The following is a 19,605-nucleotide window of genomic DNA, read 5'->3' on the forward strand; positions in this document are numbered from 1 at the left end:
CGTTTAGGGGAGTTGGTCAGGCCCTTAGACCACGGCCTACATTTCCCAGCATGCCGCAGCGCCTGCTAGCAGTAAGCCCCCCCCCCATGACTACATTTCCCAGCATGCCGCTGCGCCTCTCGCCGCCCAGAGCGGCCCTAGATGACTACATTTCCCAGGGTGCTGCGGGGGCTGGTGCTCTCGCGATAGCCCTCGGAACGTGGCGGGGTTTTCAAGCGTTCCCGGAGAGCCGCCGGCCCCAAGATGGCGGCGGGGGCGCTGACTGAGGGGCCCGGGCGTTCCCCACAGAGCATGAGCGGCGGGCAGAGGACGCTGTTCCAGAGCTGGGGGTCCCGCGTTAGCCGCGCCCCGGAGCCACCCTCAGGCCCCCGGCGGGAGGCGGCTCCTTGCCCCGGCGGAGGCGCGCGGCGCCAGCGAGCCCGGCCCGGGCCTGAGGCGGAGGCGGCGGACGATGACTTGCTGCTGGCGGCGGCGGACGAGGCCGAGCGCGGCCCGGGCGAGGGCGGGTTCTGCGCGGCGGCGGGCTCGCTGTGGATCTACCCCACCAACTGGCCGGAGCGCGGCTACCAGGTGCGCCTGGCGCGGGCGGCGCTGCTGGCCAACACGCTGGTGTGCCTGCCCACCGGCCTGGGCAAGACCTTCATCGCCGCCGTGGTCATGTACAACTTCTACCGCTGGTTCCCCTCCGCCAAGGTGCTCTTCCTGGCGCCCACCAAGCCGCTGGTGGCGCAGCAGATGGAGGCCTGCGCCCGCGTCATGGGCATCCCCCCGCACCACATGGCCGAGATGACAGGTACGGAGGGTCCCCGGGCCCCCCGCCCAGTGCCTCGCAGCTCGGGCGCGGAAGCCAGGCGGCCCCACGGCAAGCCCGTGCGCTGTGACAGCCCCGGGCCAGGCTCCAGCGCTGCCCCTCGTGTAGTTACTGGCAGAGGCAGGCCAGTTGTGAAGCGCTGTGGAGATAGATAGTCCTTAGCGCACCTGTGTCTGTGCTCTGGCTTTCTCCAGGTGCCGTCCATTCAGGGGTCTCCTTCTCCCGCCCCGCGCCGTGTACACGGGGAACTTACCAGCAAACTCCAGCTGCTATTGTGTCAAACATCGGTAGAAGCCACAGGATAAGAGACTTCTCATCCATCCCTGTTTCTTTGCTAGCATGTAGGCTTTTGGTGGCTATGCCTGTGTGCTCCATTTCTAGGAGCTGATAGAGACAGTACATTGAAATTCAAAGGCATCCTGCTCTCATGTTCAGATGAGCATGCCTTTTATCATTTGTGTATATTGTCTGCAGTCCAAAGTAGATTGTGTCTGAAGGTGCATGAGATTCCTTGAACAGTTTAAAAACATAAGAACACAAGAACAGCCATACTGGGTCAGACCAAAGGTCCATCTAGCCCAGTATCTTGTCTTCCAACGGTGGCCAATGCCCCAGAGGGAAGGAACAGAACAGGTAACCATCAAATGATTATCCCATCGCCTATTCCAAGCTCCAGGGATGCCCCTCAGAAGCTAGGGACACCATCTCTATCCATCCTGGCTAATAGCCATTGATGGACCTATTCTCCATGAATTTATCTAGTGCTTTTTTGACCCCTGTTATAGTCTTGGTGTTCAGAACATCCTCTGGCAAGGAGTTCCACAGGTTGACTGTGTGTTGTGTGAAAAAATACTTCCTTTTGCTTGTTTTAAATCTGCTGCCTAATTTCATTTGGTGACCCCTAGTTCTTGCGTTTTGAGGAGTAAATAACACTTCCTTATTTACTTTCTCCACGCCAATCATGATTTCATAGACCTCTATCATATCCCTCCTTAGTCGTCTCTTTTCCAAGCTGAAATGTCCCAGTCTTATTAATCTCTCCTCATATGGCAGCCGTTCCATACCCCTAATCATTTTTGTTGCTCTTTTCTGAACCTTTTCAAATTCCAACATATCTTTTTTGAGATGGGGCAACCACATCTGCATGCAGTATTCAAGATGTGGGCGTACCATGGATTTATATAGAGGCAATATGATATTTTCTGTCTTGTATATCCCTTTCTTAATGATTCCCAACATTCTGTTAGCCTTTTTTGACTGATGCCTCATATTGAGTGGATGTTTTCAGAGGACTATCCACAATGACTCTGAGATCTTTCTTTAGTTAATTTAGACCCCATCATTTTATATGTATAGTTGGGATTATGTTTTCCAATGTGCGTTACTTTGCATTTATCAACATTGAATTTCATCTGACGTTTTGTTGCCCAGTCACTCAGTTTTGAGAGATCGTTTTTGTAGCTCTTCGCTGTCTGCCTGGGACTTAACTATCTTGAGTAGTTTTGTATCATCTTCAAATTTTGCCACCTCACTGTTTACCCTTTTTTCCAGATCATTTATGAATATGTTGAATAGGACTGGGCCGAGTACAGGCCCCTGGAGGACACCACTATTTACGTCTCTCTGTTCTGAAAACTGACCATTTATTCTTACCCTCTGTTTCCTATCTTTTAACTAGTTACCAATCCATGAGAGGACTTTCCCTCTTAATCCATAACAGTTTACTTTGCTTAAGAGCCTTTGGTGAGGGACCTCGTCAAAGGCTTTCTGAAAATCGAAGTACACTATATCCACTGGATCCCCCTTGTCCACGTGCTTGTTGACCCCCCTCAAAGAATTCGAGTAGATGGGTGAGGCATGATTTCCCTTTACAAAAACCATGTTGACTCTTCCCCAACAAATTATGTTCATCTAGGTGTCTGACAATTTTGTTCTTTACTATAGTTTCAACCAGTTTGCCCAGTACTGAAGTCAGGCCGGGGTCACCTCTGGAGCCCTTTTTAAAAATTGGCGTCACATTAGCTATATTCCAGTCATTTGGTACAGAAGCTGATTTCAATGATAGGTTACAGACTATAGTTAGTAGTCCTGCAATTTCACATTTGAGTTCCTTCAGAACTCTTGGGTGATACCATCTGGCCCTGGTGACTTATTACTGTTTAGTTTATCAATTTGTTTCAAAACCTCCTCTAATGACACCTCAATCTGGGATAGTTCCTCAGATTTGTCACCTAAAAAGAATGCTCAGGTTTGGGAATCTCCCTCACATCCTCAACTGTGAAGACTGATGCAAAGAATTCATTTAGTTTCTCCGCAATGGCCTTATCGTCCTTGAGTGCTTCTTCCGCATCTCGATCGTCCAGTAGCCCCACTGGTTGTTCAGCAGGCTTCCTGCTTTTGATGTGTTTTTTTTTTTTTTTTTTTTTTTTTTTTTTTTTTTTGCTATTATTTTTTGAGTCTTTGGCTAGCTGTTCTTCAAATTCTTTTTTTTGGCCTTCCTAATTATATTTTTATACATCATTTACCAGAGTTTATGCTCCTTTCTATTTTCCTCACTAGGATTTAACTTCCACTTTTCAAAGGATGCCTTTTTGCCTCTCACTGTTTCCTTTACTTTGTTTAGACACGGTGGAACTTTTTTGGTTCTCTTATTATGTTTTTTTAATTTGGGGTATACATTTAAGTTGAGCCTCTATTATGGTGTCTTTAAAAAGTTTCCATGCAGCTTGATCGTGATAGCCTTCTTAAAGTCAACTGTTCATTTATGCTGTTTTGGTAGTTTAGTATAGTAATATCAAACTCATTCAGAGGAGAGGGCTGAATTCTATTTATTATGTCCCATGGACTGAGAGATAAATTCAGGACTGGTTACTCCTCACAATGGGATGCATACTGGTCTTGAGGCTTGTGCTCAAGGCCCAGGGCGTAATGTGGTCTCTATGTAGTAACTAAATATTTCAGTAGTTTTATTTGTTCAGTGCCTTATCACATTCATCATCATGCAGTGAGGAAAATATGCTTTAGGCTTACAATTATTATTTTTCTTTTCCTTTGCCATTCTCATCTTTCTCTCCTCCCTTCCCTGTGTTTGAGTCTTTTGTTCTTTTCTCTGCAGTTCCTTCTGTGCAGCAACTTCCATTTTCCAGCTTTCATTACTACTCTGTACCCTCATTGCATCCGTTAAAGTGAACGCTTATCAGTAGTTAATACTGACACTAAAATGCCATCACAAAAATACTTCAATCAGATTAAGAGGAGACAGTGCAGTTCATACCTCTGAATCATTGTATCAGGCTGCCTACGCACTCAGACATTACTGCAACAGTTACACTCAAGTAACATTTGGAAGGTTATCTTTGCTGCCACATGGACTAAAAACTTAATTTAGAAAAAAATCAATTCTGAAGAAACTGAATGACATGGGCTTGGATCCAACTCTCAGGCTATATTTAAAACACCTCTGATTTAGTAGCTGACAGAGGTATGGGTGATGAATAAGGCCAAGATTTAGTCACGGGTATTTTTAATAAACTCATGAACGGGTCACAGGTAATAAGCAAATAATCACAGCCTATTACCTGTTCATGACTTTTACTTTAAATACCCCTGACTAAAATTTAGCTCCTGGGGCACTGGCAGCTGATGGCTGGCCCCTGCTTTTATCATGGGGGCTGACTGCCCCCCACCGCCCATGGATTCGAGGCCCCTAGGGACCACTGCTCTGACAGCCTCCAGAGCGGCCTCTTGGCCTGCTGCTGCTCCAGGATCGCTGCTGCTCCAGTGGCACTAGCTGCTGCTCAGGCAGCCCAGGGGCCGCCAGAGTGGCCGGCCACCAGGGTCAGCAGCACCGGCAGCTGTGGAAGTCACGGAGGTCCCGGAAAGTCACGGAATCTGTGACTTCCGTGACCTCCATGACCGACTTGCAGCCTTAGTGATGAACTACTCTCAATTATAGTGTAGCAGTAGGGAGACCATAATTCAGGTTGTATCAGTTTTCAGCTCAGCAGGATGCTCACACCTCTTATCTAAACTGTAAGCCTGTGATGTTTACTGGCTTAATCAATACGCAAAGTAATCTCTTCTCAACCGTATTATCAAAAGGTGGACTAGATATTTCTAGAAAACTCTATTACCCATGTTTAAAAGATTTTCTTCTTTCCTAAAGCTGAGAGTGGGCATGAAATTCAACTTGTAATACCTGTTTGTGTAGCTTGCCACTGATGAGGGGTACTTCAGGGTATGTCTATGTGTCAGCTTAAGGGTGTGATTCCCAGCTCATGTACACACGCTCATGATAGATCAGGGAGCACTATGGTAAGTATAAATAGTAGTGTAGCCGTGGTAGCCTGGGCATCGGTGACACAGCATGGGCGGTGGCAAGCTGTGCCAAGGAGGTACCCACCAGTTTCAGGCGGGTTTATGCTCAGGGCAGCTAGCCTGTGCCACTGCCCATGCTACCACAGCTACACTACTATTTATACCTGTGCTAGCTCGATGAGAGTGAGCATGAGTATGTGTATGTGACCTGGGAATCGCACCCCTAGCATGGAGTGTAGATGTAACCTTAGAGTAATGCTTTCTGTTCCCTATTCTCAAACTAATTTTCACTTTCTTCATTTCAAGCTGCCACTGGCCTAAACTTGAGCTTGATCTACGGCACCTGTATCATAGCAGATTGTACTCTCCATGGAACCTTTGGGACATCCTATTGTTTTAAGTGAAGCATTTCATACTGATTACAATAAATTTAGGCCTTGAGTTACTCAGCAGGTGAAATGCCAGTAAAACTGTTCAGACTTAAAAAGGCATGTTCCCCTGTTGAACATAAGAATGGCTATACTGGGTTGGACCAAAGGTCCATCTAGCCCAGTATCCTGCCTTCCGACAGTGGCCAATGCCAGGTGCCCCAGAGGGAGTGAACCTAACAGGGAATCCCTGTTGCCCATTCCCAGCTTCTGGCAAACAGAGGTAGGGACGCCATCCCTGTCCATCCTGGCTAATAGCCATTGATGGACCTATCCTCCATGAACTTATCTAGTTCTTTTTTGACCCCTGTTATAATCTTGGCCTTCACAACATCCTCTGGCAAGGAATTCCACAGGTTGACTGTGTGTTGTGTGAAAAAATACTTCCTTTTGTTTGTTTTAAATCTGCTGCCTATTAATTTTCATTTGGTGACCCCCTAGTTCTTGTGTTATGAGAAGGAGTAAATAATACTTCCTTATTTACTTTCTCCACGCCAGTCATGATTTTATAGACCTCTGTCATATCCCCCCTTGGTCGTCTCTTTTCCAAGCTGAAATGTCCGAGTTTTATTAATCTCTTCTCATATGGCAGCCATTCCATACCCCTAATCATTTTTGTTGCCCTTTTCTGAACCTTTTCCAATTCTAATATATCTTTTTTGAGATGGGGCAACCATGGATTTATATAGAGGCAATATGATATTTCCTGTCTTATTATCTATCCCTTTCTTAATGATTCCCAACATTCTGTTCACTTTTTTGACTGCCGCTGCACATTGAGTGGATGTTTTCAGACAACTATCCTCAATGACTCCAAGATTTCTCTCTTGAGTGATGGTAACTAATTGAAATCTGTAATAGTGCTTTTTTTTTTTTTTTTTTTTTTTTTCCCCCAGGGGGTACCCAGGTTCACAATCGGAAAGAAATCTGGCACAATAAGAGGGTCTTTTTTCTTACACCTCAAGTAATGGTAAATGATCTTTCTCGTGGAACCTGTCCTGCTACAGAAATAAAATGTCTGGTTATTGATGAAGCCCACAAAGCTCTTGGAAACTACGCCTACTGCCAGGTAATAATGGTGGACTAATGTGAACTGCACAATCTTATGAGCCATTCTTTGTGCAATCATGGATAATTTAAGCACAAATGTATTACCGTAGGCAGATTGCTCTGCAGTTTTTTAAACTGAGGTATTTGGTAAGAAATTAACAAAGACGAAAACATTATTTTATGACTTATAATACCTTGATACAAGTAATGGATAAATTGCATGCAAGAAGAATGTACACAAGATGCTGAACATTCTAACTGTATTATGACATCTTAAGTAGATGGGGCGATAAAAATTTTGTATAGTTGGGTATAGAACTGCATTTTCTGTTCAGAAATTAATTTTTAAACCCTAGATTGTAAGAAATTAAAAATGCATTTGTAGGGAGGGGCTGTTTCTACAGGGCATGGGCATGTTTATGAGCACAATCTACTGCAGTCTGTGTGGCATGTATCGGCAAGGAATTAAAAATTTGAACAGGAGACGCCAGTGGCAGCAATCTTAGAGATTGCAAATTAAACCTCATTTCTGAAAAAAAACTTTATTTAAATTGAAATAAATTCTGAGCCCATTATGACCCACTGTTGTCCGTTCAGTTGTGGTCTTGTCTCATGCAGTGAAAAATGCATTGAAGTATCTTGGTTAAATCCCTCTCTATCAATACTTCGTTTTAAAGTTATGAAGCAAGTCATGTATTGAGAAATTTGCAGTGAACTAATGTGGCACTAAGATGGTTCCCTATTAGACCTTTGCATAGAAAAACAGACAAGCAGAAGACTTGTATAATATGGCACATAAAGGAAAACGTTGAGGCTTCTATTTTTATTAGAATTAAAGCAGCGAACAGGCTTGTTCACCATAGCTGCACCTCCTCCTTCCTGCAGCCCTCCCCAATTTCAAACCCTTTAGTAACTTGTTTTCATTTTGTAATAATGTAAATGTACAGGTTGTTGCTTTCTGAGCATCTGACAAAGGATGAAATACTTTTTTTATTCTATTAAAGTTCAAAGTAGCATTCTTTTCTTTCTTTCTTTTTTTTTAACCATTGTGGTGATCGTTTACCTGTGTTGTGCAGAAACAAGACTCACATTTCATTGAGAATTTTGTGAGCTTACTTAATGCAGAGTAGTGGTTCCCAGCTTCCTTTGTTAGTCACCTTTGCTGTGGAATTGGCATATAAAATGCTTCTCTAATGCATTTTTCCTTGTCCTGTTTTGCTATACTTGGGCATGGCTACCATCACTTTTTAATGTGTATATTTAATTCCCTTGTCCTCTTCTATCTGTTGACTTTTATTTTCTGTATTTTTTTTTTTAATTTCTATTTGATATTTTTAGCACTTTTCTGTGGCCTTCCAGTGGTTCACCTACTTTTCCCCACTCAGCAGAAGACTGCCTGTTGGTCACAGTGTATCTAAGTGCTATAGGAGAATAGATGCTTGTGCTGCCAGGCTGCTGCTTGATCCTGCAGCCCTGTACATTAATTGTGTATTTGACTTTATGAGCCGATGTGCGTGAAGAACGGGAATATAGATGGCTTCAAAGGAACAGCCTGCCACTTTCCCAGTTGCCATAAAAACAAGTTTGCAATGAGAGACAGATGGGTGCATGTGGTTTTATGCAGCTCTTGCCCCCTAGTCCAGCTCCTTTGTCGTGCCATTTTCTTCATCATTTCAGACTAGTTTTGCACTCAGGCTGCAAATGCTGGCTTTGAGTGCCCCTCCAGATTTCCTTTTTGGCAGCTCATTTGGCTAATATGCTGTAAATCCACTTGCTGAATCCAGTAATAATCCTTTCAATGCTCACCCAAGGAGTTCTAGTAATAGGCAAACCGCGGACCAAATCCAGACTGCCAGATGCTTTTCAACAGACCCAGCAATCTTTTTATTTACTTATTATTATCATTTTCTTATTATTTTCTCTTGAGTCTGGACATTGTCTATACCTTGACTAATAAATTTGACCTTGACAAAAAAAAAGACTATGCCTATTCTAGTATGCAGAGTTGGCTCTTAAAGCTAGTTCACATAATCTAAGCTTTTTGGGGTGGGGTGGGAGGAGATTGACAATCATTTATTGTTGGGTTCTGTTTCTAGGCTAGATACTAACTTTGTGGAGAATACTTTTCGGAACATTTAAATTTTAATTTTTCACATATGTAAACCATTGAGAGTAAGAGCTTTTCCTCTTTAAGAGTATTAATGTAACTCTTGTTTTTTTTTGTCAGGTTGTGAAGGAACTGAGCAAATACACAAACCAATTTAGAATCTTGGCTCTAAGTGCCACACCAGGCAGTGACACAAAGGTGAGTTAAGTACTGCATTAGTGGACAGAATTAGAGTGGCTTCAATAGAAGCTATTTTTAGTACCAGTTTGCATACCATGGAAGGCAGTGAAATCTATTAAAATGCACCAAATAAAGATTATTCCACAATGCTATGCAGAAGCCTTTGAGTAATTGCATTCTTATTGTTATAACCTCTGCCTTTTCCTACATTTATCCCTTCATTATATCTTGTCTGAAATTTGATTGTAAACTCTCCAGAGCAAAGACCCTGTCTTCTTTGTACAGTGAAGTGCCTAGCATACTTTTGTGTGCTAAAAAAAAATACATGATGATAGACTTGGAGTTGCTTGTACTGATTGAAAAGAATGTGCATTCAAAGTAAAATAGATTTTACTCTATCCAGCACAATGTGTCTGGACAATTAAGGCTGGAATTTTCAGAGTTTAAGGCAATTGGGCACCTTAATCTTTAAAATAAAAGTAACGTGCTTTCCTTGTATGAAGTTTCCCAAATTATTTCTACTTAAAAATTAAGTACTGGACATGAAAGTAATGTATTTAGGAAATAAGTTGGTATTATTCAATTTTTCTTTTTTCTATCCTGTATACACTGTATCTGGAAATGGAAGAAAGTTCTGTGTTTCCATGCTGTCTCCTGATGGTTAGTTCATTTTGGGATTTAATAGAAACAAAGCAATCTGGCTTAGGTTGACAGTGCTTCACTAACCTCATTGCAAGTGGGCATAGCATCCCACAGTTAATAACACTTACTGTCTTGATACACTATCTTGTACATGGGGGCATTATATAAAAACGCCATATAGAAGGAGAAATTTCCGCATGCAGTATATGATGCTTCCTACTTTGATTGTGTTGGCCTTCCCATTTTATGAATTATATTAGCTTTAGAAATAGAAATCTTTGATTTAAAATACTTCAGAGAAATTGCTTATTTGATCCAAGAAAAAAATTAACTGCGACTCCTGGCAGGGCTTATCTAAGGCTTGGTATCGTAATGGCAGCTTTCATCTGTAGTGCAGCTCATTTGAGCAAAATGCTATTATCCTTTTGCTTACACCTTTTCCTCTGGATCTCCTTTCCACATTAGCATGCTTTCAATTGTGACCTCTTTGCATCCATCGTGTTTCATCCTCTTTTTTTTTTTTTTTTTGCCCGTCACCCATCTTCTTACAAAGAGCCCCCCAGAAGAGTGATCATCACTTGAGTGTTGCTCTCTTGGCAGCAGCAGTTTGCTGATTAGAACTGCATGATCCTAGTCAGGTACAAGTGGCTTCTGCGGCACTGTTAATGTTGCTGGACAGTACTAGTCTGAATAGGTTATGCCACCTTCTCTCAAATAATATCAGAGGAAACAAGGAATTCCCAAACTCAGTGATCTAAACTCTTACCACATTTATAATGTCACAAATTATCCCTCTCATATTAATGCACTTGTATGTGCTGGACTACTGGCCTGAATAGGTGGAGCAAGGGAGGGTTATTGCAGCTGATACAGACATAGTTTTATAGCAAAACTTAACAAATGGTGCTAGAATAGTTCTAACTCAAGTATTTTTTCTTATTACTATTTTAATGATTGTTTTACTTGCTATGTATATAGACGTGGTAGGGCATTTTCCTGACTACATTGTTTTGTTTTACGTTTAAAATGGCTGAAATGATAAGTCAGTTGTAGTGGAGACTGCTGAAAAATGAATTGCTGTCTGCAGATCCCTCAATACAGGTAACGTTTCTTTGCTATTTCAAATAGTTTTACAGGCCCTGTGTTGATAACTTTCACATATCTTTGATTTACAGCAGTGAGATGACATTAAGAAAAATACACTGTGTAAAACACTCTTTTCCTGTGACTTCTTCATAGGCTGTCCAGGAAGTTATTTCCAACCTATTGATAGCACAGATAGAGCTGTGTTCTGAAGATTCCCCAGATATTCAGCCTTACTCTCATGAGCGACAAGTTGAAAAATTTGTTGTTCCACTTGGTAAAGAACTAGCAGAAATTCAGAATGCTTACATCAGGGTGAGTTACTACTTTTTTTACTATTAAAGAGCTCATGTCACTATAGAAATAGTAATAAAATCCTTATCTGTATCGTTAATACCTCTTAAGTACTAAGTCAAGTAGTTTGTTCAGCTAACTTACATTATTTATGCTGTTGGCTTTTTGCTTATATGTAGCTCAGATAGTAAAACAGAATGGCCAGTTTCACTTTTGTTACTACTGTATCACTTAATACTTCTGAGTCACTTGCTTCAAGTTTTTGTTTGGCTTCAGAACAGCATGAGGTAATGTTTAAAATTAAACTTTGATTAAAATAAAAAAAAATCTAGTTATATGGTGTCTTACTCCATTAAGAAACTTGCAAAGCCTACGTTTGAGCCTAAACTAAATTGACAGCTTATTTGAAGTGGGTTGGTGTAAGAGTATTAATATGATGGGTACAATTCTCAAGCTATCCATTTCATTGCTATACGTACACAAAAGTTATTCCTATGAGTACTGAATCAAATGCTTTTCTTCCTTCCTGTAAAAATGTAACTTTTGATTCTTAGCTGCTTTGTAAGTGTACTGCTAAATAGATTTTTCTTCTTTAAAAAGTATTGCCTAGCAAAAAAATATTGTAAACTGTGTGGTTGAGGAGCTGATTGAGAGGTGGTATTCTTCACCTATAAGTAATCTGTTCAAATACAGTCCAGGTTAGCAATGAACAGAAGTGGCTGCTAACTGATGGCTGTTCAGTGGCCTGTCTGTTCTCAGTCAGGTTCTATTAGACAGATGTCTGCATCACGGAAGTAATAATTTATAATTGGCATCTTGTTGGACTTTTTTAATAAGAAAAAAAAGTAGTAGTATTGTGTTTTATACAGAAATTTTATCTTTGTGAAGAAAAGTTATATACAGAGAATAGTAGTTCTTATAGAATGAGTAAATAAGCAATCTGCTAGCTATGAATTTCAGATTCCTTAACTTAAAAATGGGGGTTCTTTCTAGAAATCATCAGTAATTTATTAATGGATGAGGCTTATACATGTTCACAGTTGCTAGATTTAGTAACATGTTTTCTCCAAATGTTGTGTATTTTTAAGTTGGTCATCCGCCATGTTGTTGAAGGGGTAATTTGCTTTCCATGTTAATGATCAGTTTTGTTAATAGGACTCTTCACATAGACCCTAAGTGTCTGAAGAACATTTTCTTATTTGTACGTCTTTAGATTTAGGAGAGGGCTTTTTTTTTTTAACCTGGAGCTATTTTCAGATCTTTAATCATAGGCTAGGTCCACACTACCCGCCCGATTCGGCAGGTAGAGATCGATCTTCTGGGATCGATTTATTGCGTCTCATCTGGACGTGATAAATCGATCCCAGAAGCGCTCCCCCGTCGACTGCAGAACTCCTGCTCGCTGAGTGGAGGAAGTGCTGTCGATGGGGAAGCTTGCCTGCACCGCGTGGACTCGCAGTAAGTAAACTTAGTTCGGTCTAGGAAACATCGACTTCAGCTACGCTATTCTCGTAGCTGAAGTTGCGTTTCCTAGATTGATCCCCCGCCCCAGTGTGGACCAGCCCTTAGAGATTATCTCCATTAGACAGTCAAACTGATTTAATTAAATTAAGTTTTAAACCGGTGCAAATCCTTAACTCATTTTGGCTTAAACATGCTTATTTTGGTTTAATTTAAATCCATTTAGAGCAGATTTAAGCTAAACTGAAACAAGTGTCCACCATAAATTTGTATCAGTTTAATTAAATCAGTGTAGTTTCTATGTGTAGACCAAACTTTATTTTCTGTAATGGGTGCCAGTATGCATTCAGTCATGCATTCAGTCATGCATTAATTTACTTTTGGGATTTGGCACTGAGAACTTGAGGTTTTGATTTGGAATGTAAGATGTCTTTTGTGCCTACACTAAGCATAGCTGCAGTGAAGGAGGTAAGAGAGTGAAAGAGTACTGCACCAGTTTTCTTCTGCATTGTATTGTACTCTGCATTGTAGAATACATAGGCAGGATAAAATGCCTCAGATGGCACGGGCTCAGGTAACTCCAGCATGTCTTCAGGGATGCAGTATGCACTCTCCTTGCATTTGTGCATCACCTGTTTCAAAAGAGAATGGAGCCAGGACCCCTGCTGGCTCTCAAGGTGTCTCATGCACTGGCACTTAGCCTTCCTGGGCCCTTGCACTTGCTGAGGACAGGTTTGTGGTTTCCCTGATAGGTGTACAGCTCCTTCTGTCCTCCTCCAGGGCCAGTCACCATCGCAGCATTTTCAAGTGTACATGGTGATGGGGCAAGGGAGGGAAAACATTTTAATGTGCACACATGACACTCTTTATTAAATGCCTCTTATGGTGTGAGTGTGTGTGTGTGTGTGTGTGTGTGTGTTTTCCATTTTGTTTTTGTTTGGTTGGGTTTTTTTTACAATTTTTTTCCAAAACATCCTACATTGTTTATTCTCACTCTTGGATCTTTGGCCTCCAGTGGGAATCATGGGAAACTCACTCTTAAGATTTTGTGACCCTCTGCAGCTATTGTTATTAAAGACTATTATTCTAATAGTACTGAGATGCCCAACTAACATCAGGGCATCTCTGTGCTAGGCACTTTTCAGACACCTAGTAGGAGATCTGCCCTACCCTCAAGAGCGTACTGCAGTTGGAGGTGTAATTCCCATCTTGGATAGACGTTCGCACGCTAGCTTTGACTGTGCTAACATGCTAAAAAGAGCAGCATAGCTGCAGTGGTGCAAGCGGCAGCATGGGTTAGCTGCCAGTGTGTGTGCCTAGGGGACTGGATGGGATTGTACGTAGGTGGGTAGACTGTGCTGCCTCCCACGCCACTGCAACTATTTTTAGCAAGTTAGCTTAGTCAAAGCTAGCACGTCCACAGCTACTGTAGCTGGGAATTACACCTCTAGCTGCATGGTAGATGTACCCTCAAATAGCAGTTCCAGGCCGACAGCTTCTAGAGAGCAAAGTCATGATAAGACTACTTGTACATACTTGTTCCATATTTTCAAGCTGGGCAAGAAGTGTGTGGCTTGTTATTAAACAGCTAGTTTAAAAAGCCTTTTGGTTTTTAATATCTTTACCAGCTTGCATTTTAGACTAACTAGTCCTTGTAGATATAGAATCAGACCTTTCCTGATTTTGCGGTTTCATTGCTAGCTATGCTTTGGATTCAAGGTGATCTGCAAAGGTGCACAATTAGATTCTGAAGTAGAACAGAAAGTTCTGAAAAGCTTTTTTTTGAAAAGTCAGCTTGTTTTATGTCATTTTCTGACTGTCATTAAGAAACTAATAGTATTATGACATCACAGCAACAAGGAAATAACATCTGATTGACACTGTTCAACGCTTTTTAACAATTCTTGTCCTTCAGATAGTTTGGAGAAAAGTCTGAATGCCACCTTTCAATTAAGAGCTCCCAACAAGTTCTCAGCAAAACCTTCCAAGGCCAGAGTAGGCATATATGGGTTAAATAAGCTTTCTCAGCATCTGTAAGCATAGGTTAGATGTCTCGGGTTTTTTAAAAAATACTGGTATATGTGTGCTAATTACATAATGTGCTTGAAAAGTTAGAACCATGTGCACCATGCACAATAAAATCTGACGCTTTATTTATGGCAATCTGTAACATTAAACAAGACACAAGTTTCAGAGAAAGTGAAGGACAGCGTAAAACAAGCTACAGCAGTAATGCAACAAAGCTGGAAAAATCCCACTGTAGTTCTGTAGTTAAACAATTATTTTTGTAAAAGTAAATAAGCAAGGCCCTGAGTTTCACACTAACTGGATTAAACTTTTAGGCACTAACACTGGTTTGAAAAGTACAAAGTAGGCAGGGCAACAATGTTTCAGTATTAAGGCGGAAATATTTAAACTGCCAGGATGTGATCCGAGGGATGCAGTTTTGTTAGCTGCTTTTAACAATCTATTGTGTCCAAACTATTTAAACATTGCACATTAAAATTATGAATTACTTTAGTAATGGTTTGAGGAAGTACAGTAGAACCGCAGAGTTACGAACACCCGAGTTACGAACTGACCAGTCAAATACACACCTCATTTGGAACTGGAAGTACACAATCAGGCAGCAGCAGAGATGTGGGGGAAAGCAACTACAGTACAGTTCTGTGTTAAACAAACTACTTAAAAAAAAAAAAAAAAAAAGAAAAAAAAAAGGGAAAGCAGCATAGTAAAGTTTCAAACCTGTATTAAGTCAATGTTCAGTTGTAAACTTTTGATAGAACAACAGTAATGTTTGGTTCAGAGTTATGAACATTTCAGAGTAACAAACAACCTCCATTCCCAAGGTGTTCTTAACTCTGAGATTCTACTGTATAGCAATAGGAGCATAATAAAATGTCTAACCGGATAATGGGAAGCCACGGATAATGGGGTACCACAGCATGACAAATGTGAATGTTATGACTTGTTAAAAATTTATTCCCCAGCCTCCTCAAATGTTAGTATGTAAGAATAGCAAGATTTCAATAAGCTTAATCAATGTTCCTATAAAATGCTTTTTTATAGTTTTGTTTATAAATGAGGAAACCATGTCTCCTAGCACCAACTAGTGTATTGGCCGTCTATAGAAATAATACACTGTATGGCTATGGAAAACTGTATCCAAACTTGAAATTTAATCGGTGCTTCTAGCAGCTTAAGCAATCGAACACAACTCATAATAAATACTAACGTTCTACATTAATCCATAGTTTTACATAAAATGACACTGTACATTTTACTGCAGTTTTCAGGGTGCTGAAGAACACACATTCAGATACTGTGTGAAGATTTTTCTGTAGCTATACATTAACAAGAATGTTTCTATGTGACCTTGCTTGACACCCACAAAAGTAGTTAAATAGTTCTGTAACTGAACAGAAAACTGCATAACTGAGACTTGTTTGAGGTTTTATTTGCTCTGTAGATTAAATACAAACTGATGCTTTCAGAATATAGGCATTGTTTCCCATAGATTTTTTTGAAGTTTGAATTGCCAAAAACATGTTTTGATAATATTACTATTGAGTAATCAAAATGCAAAAGTTTTCAGTGTCTGTCAGAAAATCTTGGTAAACTATTGTGAAACCACCTATTTCTCCCCTTTCCTGTATTTCCCATGTATGTGAATTGGTTGGACAGAAACTGAAATCTAACTAAAAAGAACAGGAGTACTTGTGGCACCTTAGAGACTAACAAATCTAACTGAATCTCTGGATCCTGTATTGAAACTCATTGGTCTGTATAAGCTATATATTTACACTTAATATAACTTAAGATATCTTTGAGACACTTGGGAAAAGCTTATAATATATAGCTATTCAAAGCAAAGCTGGTGTGAAATATTTTAATCAGTAAATAACTGTAAATCACTAAATGGGGAAACTGCCAGTTTTACAACTGGATGCAAAGTAAGACTGAATCTCTCTAAAAGCCACTAGCAGTACCCAGGAAAAATTCAGAGAGTTATAGGACTTGAGACAGGTAGCTTCCCCATTCCCTTTTCTTTGCTATTCATCCTCTTTCCTCACCTCTGCTCCCACATCTTTCTTTTTCTCCTTTCTCTCCCTGTGTTCCCTAGGTATCTCTTGTAGGCAGCCGCCACAAGAGGGCAATTTGATCATACGCTTGAGCAGATCTGCCATTAACATTTCATTGAGTCAGGGCAATTTTTGTGAGGACAAATTCAGGAAAACCAGTACACTTGTAATTTTCATGGTATTCTTTAAATATTTGGGTGAGAGGAGGGGTTAGCTTCTACATTTGTGAAATCGATCAAAATGTTTTAATAGAATAAAACATATTTTGGAAAAACAGTTAGAAGATATTGAAAAGCAAAGTTTCAAAGTATATTGTTTCAACCCTAGTCTGTCAAATTAAGCTCTTCCTGGAAAGTATAATTCTGTATCATTCAGATATGTCCCACTGAGACGTAAACTGTGTTCACTGTGATTGGAGGTACTGAAACAATTATCAACAGAGTCCTGTGGCACCTTTAAGACTAACAGATGTTTTGGAGCATAAGCTTTCGTGGGTGAATACCCACTTCATCAGACGCATGGGTATTCACCCACGAAAGCTTATGCTCCAATACGTCTGTTAGTCTTAAAAGTGCCACAGGACTCTCTGTTGCTTTTTACAGATCCAGACTAACACGGCTACTCCTCTGATACTTGAAACAAATATGTCATCTAAAAACTACTTTGAAAATTTTTAATGTATCTAATAAATATTGTATACAGTTAACCACTGGACTTTTCCTGTAAATATACTTTTTCAGTTGTAATGTGATTAACTTCTTACTGGGTTTCAGAATAAGTCTGTATGCTAGCTATCATAGCAATGTAGAACTGGAAGGGCCTTTTGAAGATCATCAAGTCCAATGCCCTGCGGTCAGGCAGGCCCAAATAAACCTACACCATCTCTGACAGGTGGTTGTCCAACTTGTTGTTAAAAACCTCAATGATGGGGATTCTACAACCTCCCTTGGAAGCCTGCTCCAGAGCTTAACTACCATTATAGTTTTCCGAATATTCTAACTTAAATCTCCCTTTCTGCAGATTAATACCATTACTATTTGTCCTGCCTTCAGTGGTAATGGAGAACAATTTATCACCTTCCTCTATAATAGCCGTTAACCTATTTGATGACTGTTATCAGATCCTCCTTTGGTAGTCTTTTCTCAAGACTAACCATGCCCAGTTTTTGTTTTCCTCATAGATTAGGTTTTCTAAACCTTTTATCATTTTTGTTGCTCTGTTCTGGATTTTCCAGTTTGTCCAGACCTTTCCTGAAGGTATGGTACCCAGAATTGGACACACTACTCCAGCTGAGGCCTCACTAGTGCCTAGTACACTGGGACAGTTACCTCCCATGTCTTAAATATGACCACCCTGTTAATGCATTCCAGAAGATTAGCATTTTTTGCAACCGTATCCCATTGTTTTCTTGTATTCAATTTGTGATCCACTATAACTCCCAGATCAACAGTAGTGCCACTTAGCCAGTTATTTTCCACCTTGTAGTTGTGCATTTGATTTTTCTTTCCTAAGTGAAGTATGTTGCACTTGTCTTCATTGAATTTCATTTTGTTGAATTCAGACCAGGTCTCCAATTTGTCAGGGTCATTTTGAATTTTAATCCTGTCCTCCAAAATGTTTGCAGCCTCTCCCAGCCAAGTGTCATCTGAAAATTTTATAAGCATTCTCTCCACTTTATCATTCAACTCATTACTGAAAATATTAAATAGCACCAGACCCAGAACTGTACCCTTTGGGACCCCACTAGATACGTTGCACCATCTGACAATGAGCCATTGATAACTAAGGCTACGTTTTAGTCACTGGTATTTTTCGTAAAATTCATGGACAGGTCATGGGCAGTAAACAAAAATTCATGACCTGTGACCTGTCCCTGACTTGTACTATATAACTCTAACTCGTGGGGGCGGCTTGGGGGTGCTGCACATGCTTGATGGGGTGAGGGGCACCACGGGGGCTCAGAGCGGCAGCCTGAGGGGCACTGCGGGTGCTCGGGATGGGGGGTGGCCTGAGGGGGCGGGCTGGGTGTGTGTGTGTGGACCGCCTGCGACCCCTGCTGGTGCAGTGGGGAGGGGCTGGCAGGCTCCTTACCTGGCTCCACACCTCCCTGGAAGCGGCAACATCCCCCTCCCTCAGTTCCTAGGCAGAGGCATGGCCAGGCAGCTCTGTGCGCTGCCTCTTCCCCGAGCGCCGGCTCCATGGCTCCCATTGGCTGGGAACTGCGACCAATGGGAGCTGCGGGGATGATGCCTGCAGGCGGAGGCAGTGCGCAGAGCCCCCTGGCTGCGCTTCCCCCTAGAAGTCGAGGGAGGGGGATGTCACCGCTTCCGGGGAGCACCTCCAAGGTAAACGCCATCCAGAGCCCTCATCCCCTTCTGCCCCCCACCCAAACTCCTGCTGCTGCTGGGAGAGGGGGGCGATGGCCCAAGACTGCCCCAGCAGCAGCTGGTGTGTCTGGCCACTGCAGAAGTCACCGAGGTCATGGAATCCATGATCTCTGTGACAAATTCGCAGCCTTATTGATGATTACTCTGAGTATGGTCTTTCAACCAGTTGTGCACTCACCTTATAGTAATTTAATTTAGACCACATTTTCTTAGTTTGCTTATGAGAATGTCATATGGAACTGTGTCAAAAGCCTTACTAAAATCAAGATATCACATCTTTCCTCCTATAACCCTCCAATAACCCTGTCAAATAATGAAATTTGGTTGATTTGGCATGACAAATCTATGCTGGCTATTCTTTATAACCTTGATTGATTGATATTTTGTTCCAGCATCTTTCACGTATCAATGTTAGGCTGAGTGGTCTAGAATTCCTCAGGTCCTCTTTGTTCCCTTTTTAAAGTTAGGTACTACATTGGCCCTTCTCCAGTCCTATGGAACCTCACCCATCCTCCAGAAGATCTCAAAGATAATTGCAAATTGCGCAAAGATTGCATCAGCTAGTTTAAGTACCCCAGGATGAATTTCATCAGCCTTCCCAACTTGAATACATCTAATTAGATAAATATTCTTTAACCTGTTTTTTTCTTGTTTTGGCTTGTGTTCCTTTCCTCTTGTCAATATTAATTATGTTGAGTATTTAATGAATACTAAAGCAAAACAGGAATTAAACACATCAGTCTTGGTGATGTCATCAGTTATT

At 41.3% G+C, this 19,605-nt stretch overlaps 1 protein-coding gene across 3 annotated transcripts in view; it reads left to right on the plus strand.

Annotated features, from left to right (window-relative positions):
- Positions 1 to 291: 291 nt before the first annotated feature.
- FANCM (FA complementation group M) overlaps positions 292 to 19,605 on the plus strand; it is a 132,519-nt gene continuing 113,205 nt past the window's right edge. For all 3 annotated transcript variants that reach the window (XR_004645432.1, XM_034767999.1, XM_034768000.1), the window contains exons 1-4: positions 292 to 793; positions 6,453 to 6,625; positions 8,834 to 8,911; positions 10,775 to 10,933. Coding sequence is in view for 2 of the 3 variants with exons in the window: in XM_034767999.1 (XP_034623890.1) it covers positions 292 to 793; positions 6,453 to 6,625; positions 8,834 to 8,911; positions 10,775 to 10,933 (912 nt within the window). In the remaining variant the exon portion in view is untranslated. The remainder of the gene's footprint in view (positions 794 to 6,452; positions 6,626 to 8,833; positions 8,912 to 10,774; positions 10,934 to 19,605) is intronic.

The sequence above is a fragment of the Trachemys scripta genome, chromosome 4, assembly GCF_013100865.1.
Source record: "Trachemys scripta elegans isolate TJP31775 chromosome 4, CAS_Tse_1.0, whole genome shotgun sequence".
Taxonomy (NCBI): Eukaryota; Metazoa; Chordata; order Testudines; family Emydidae; genus Trachemys; species Trachemys scripta.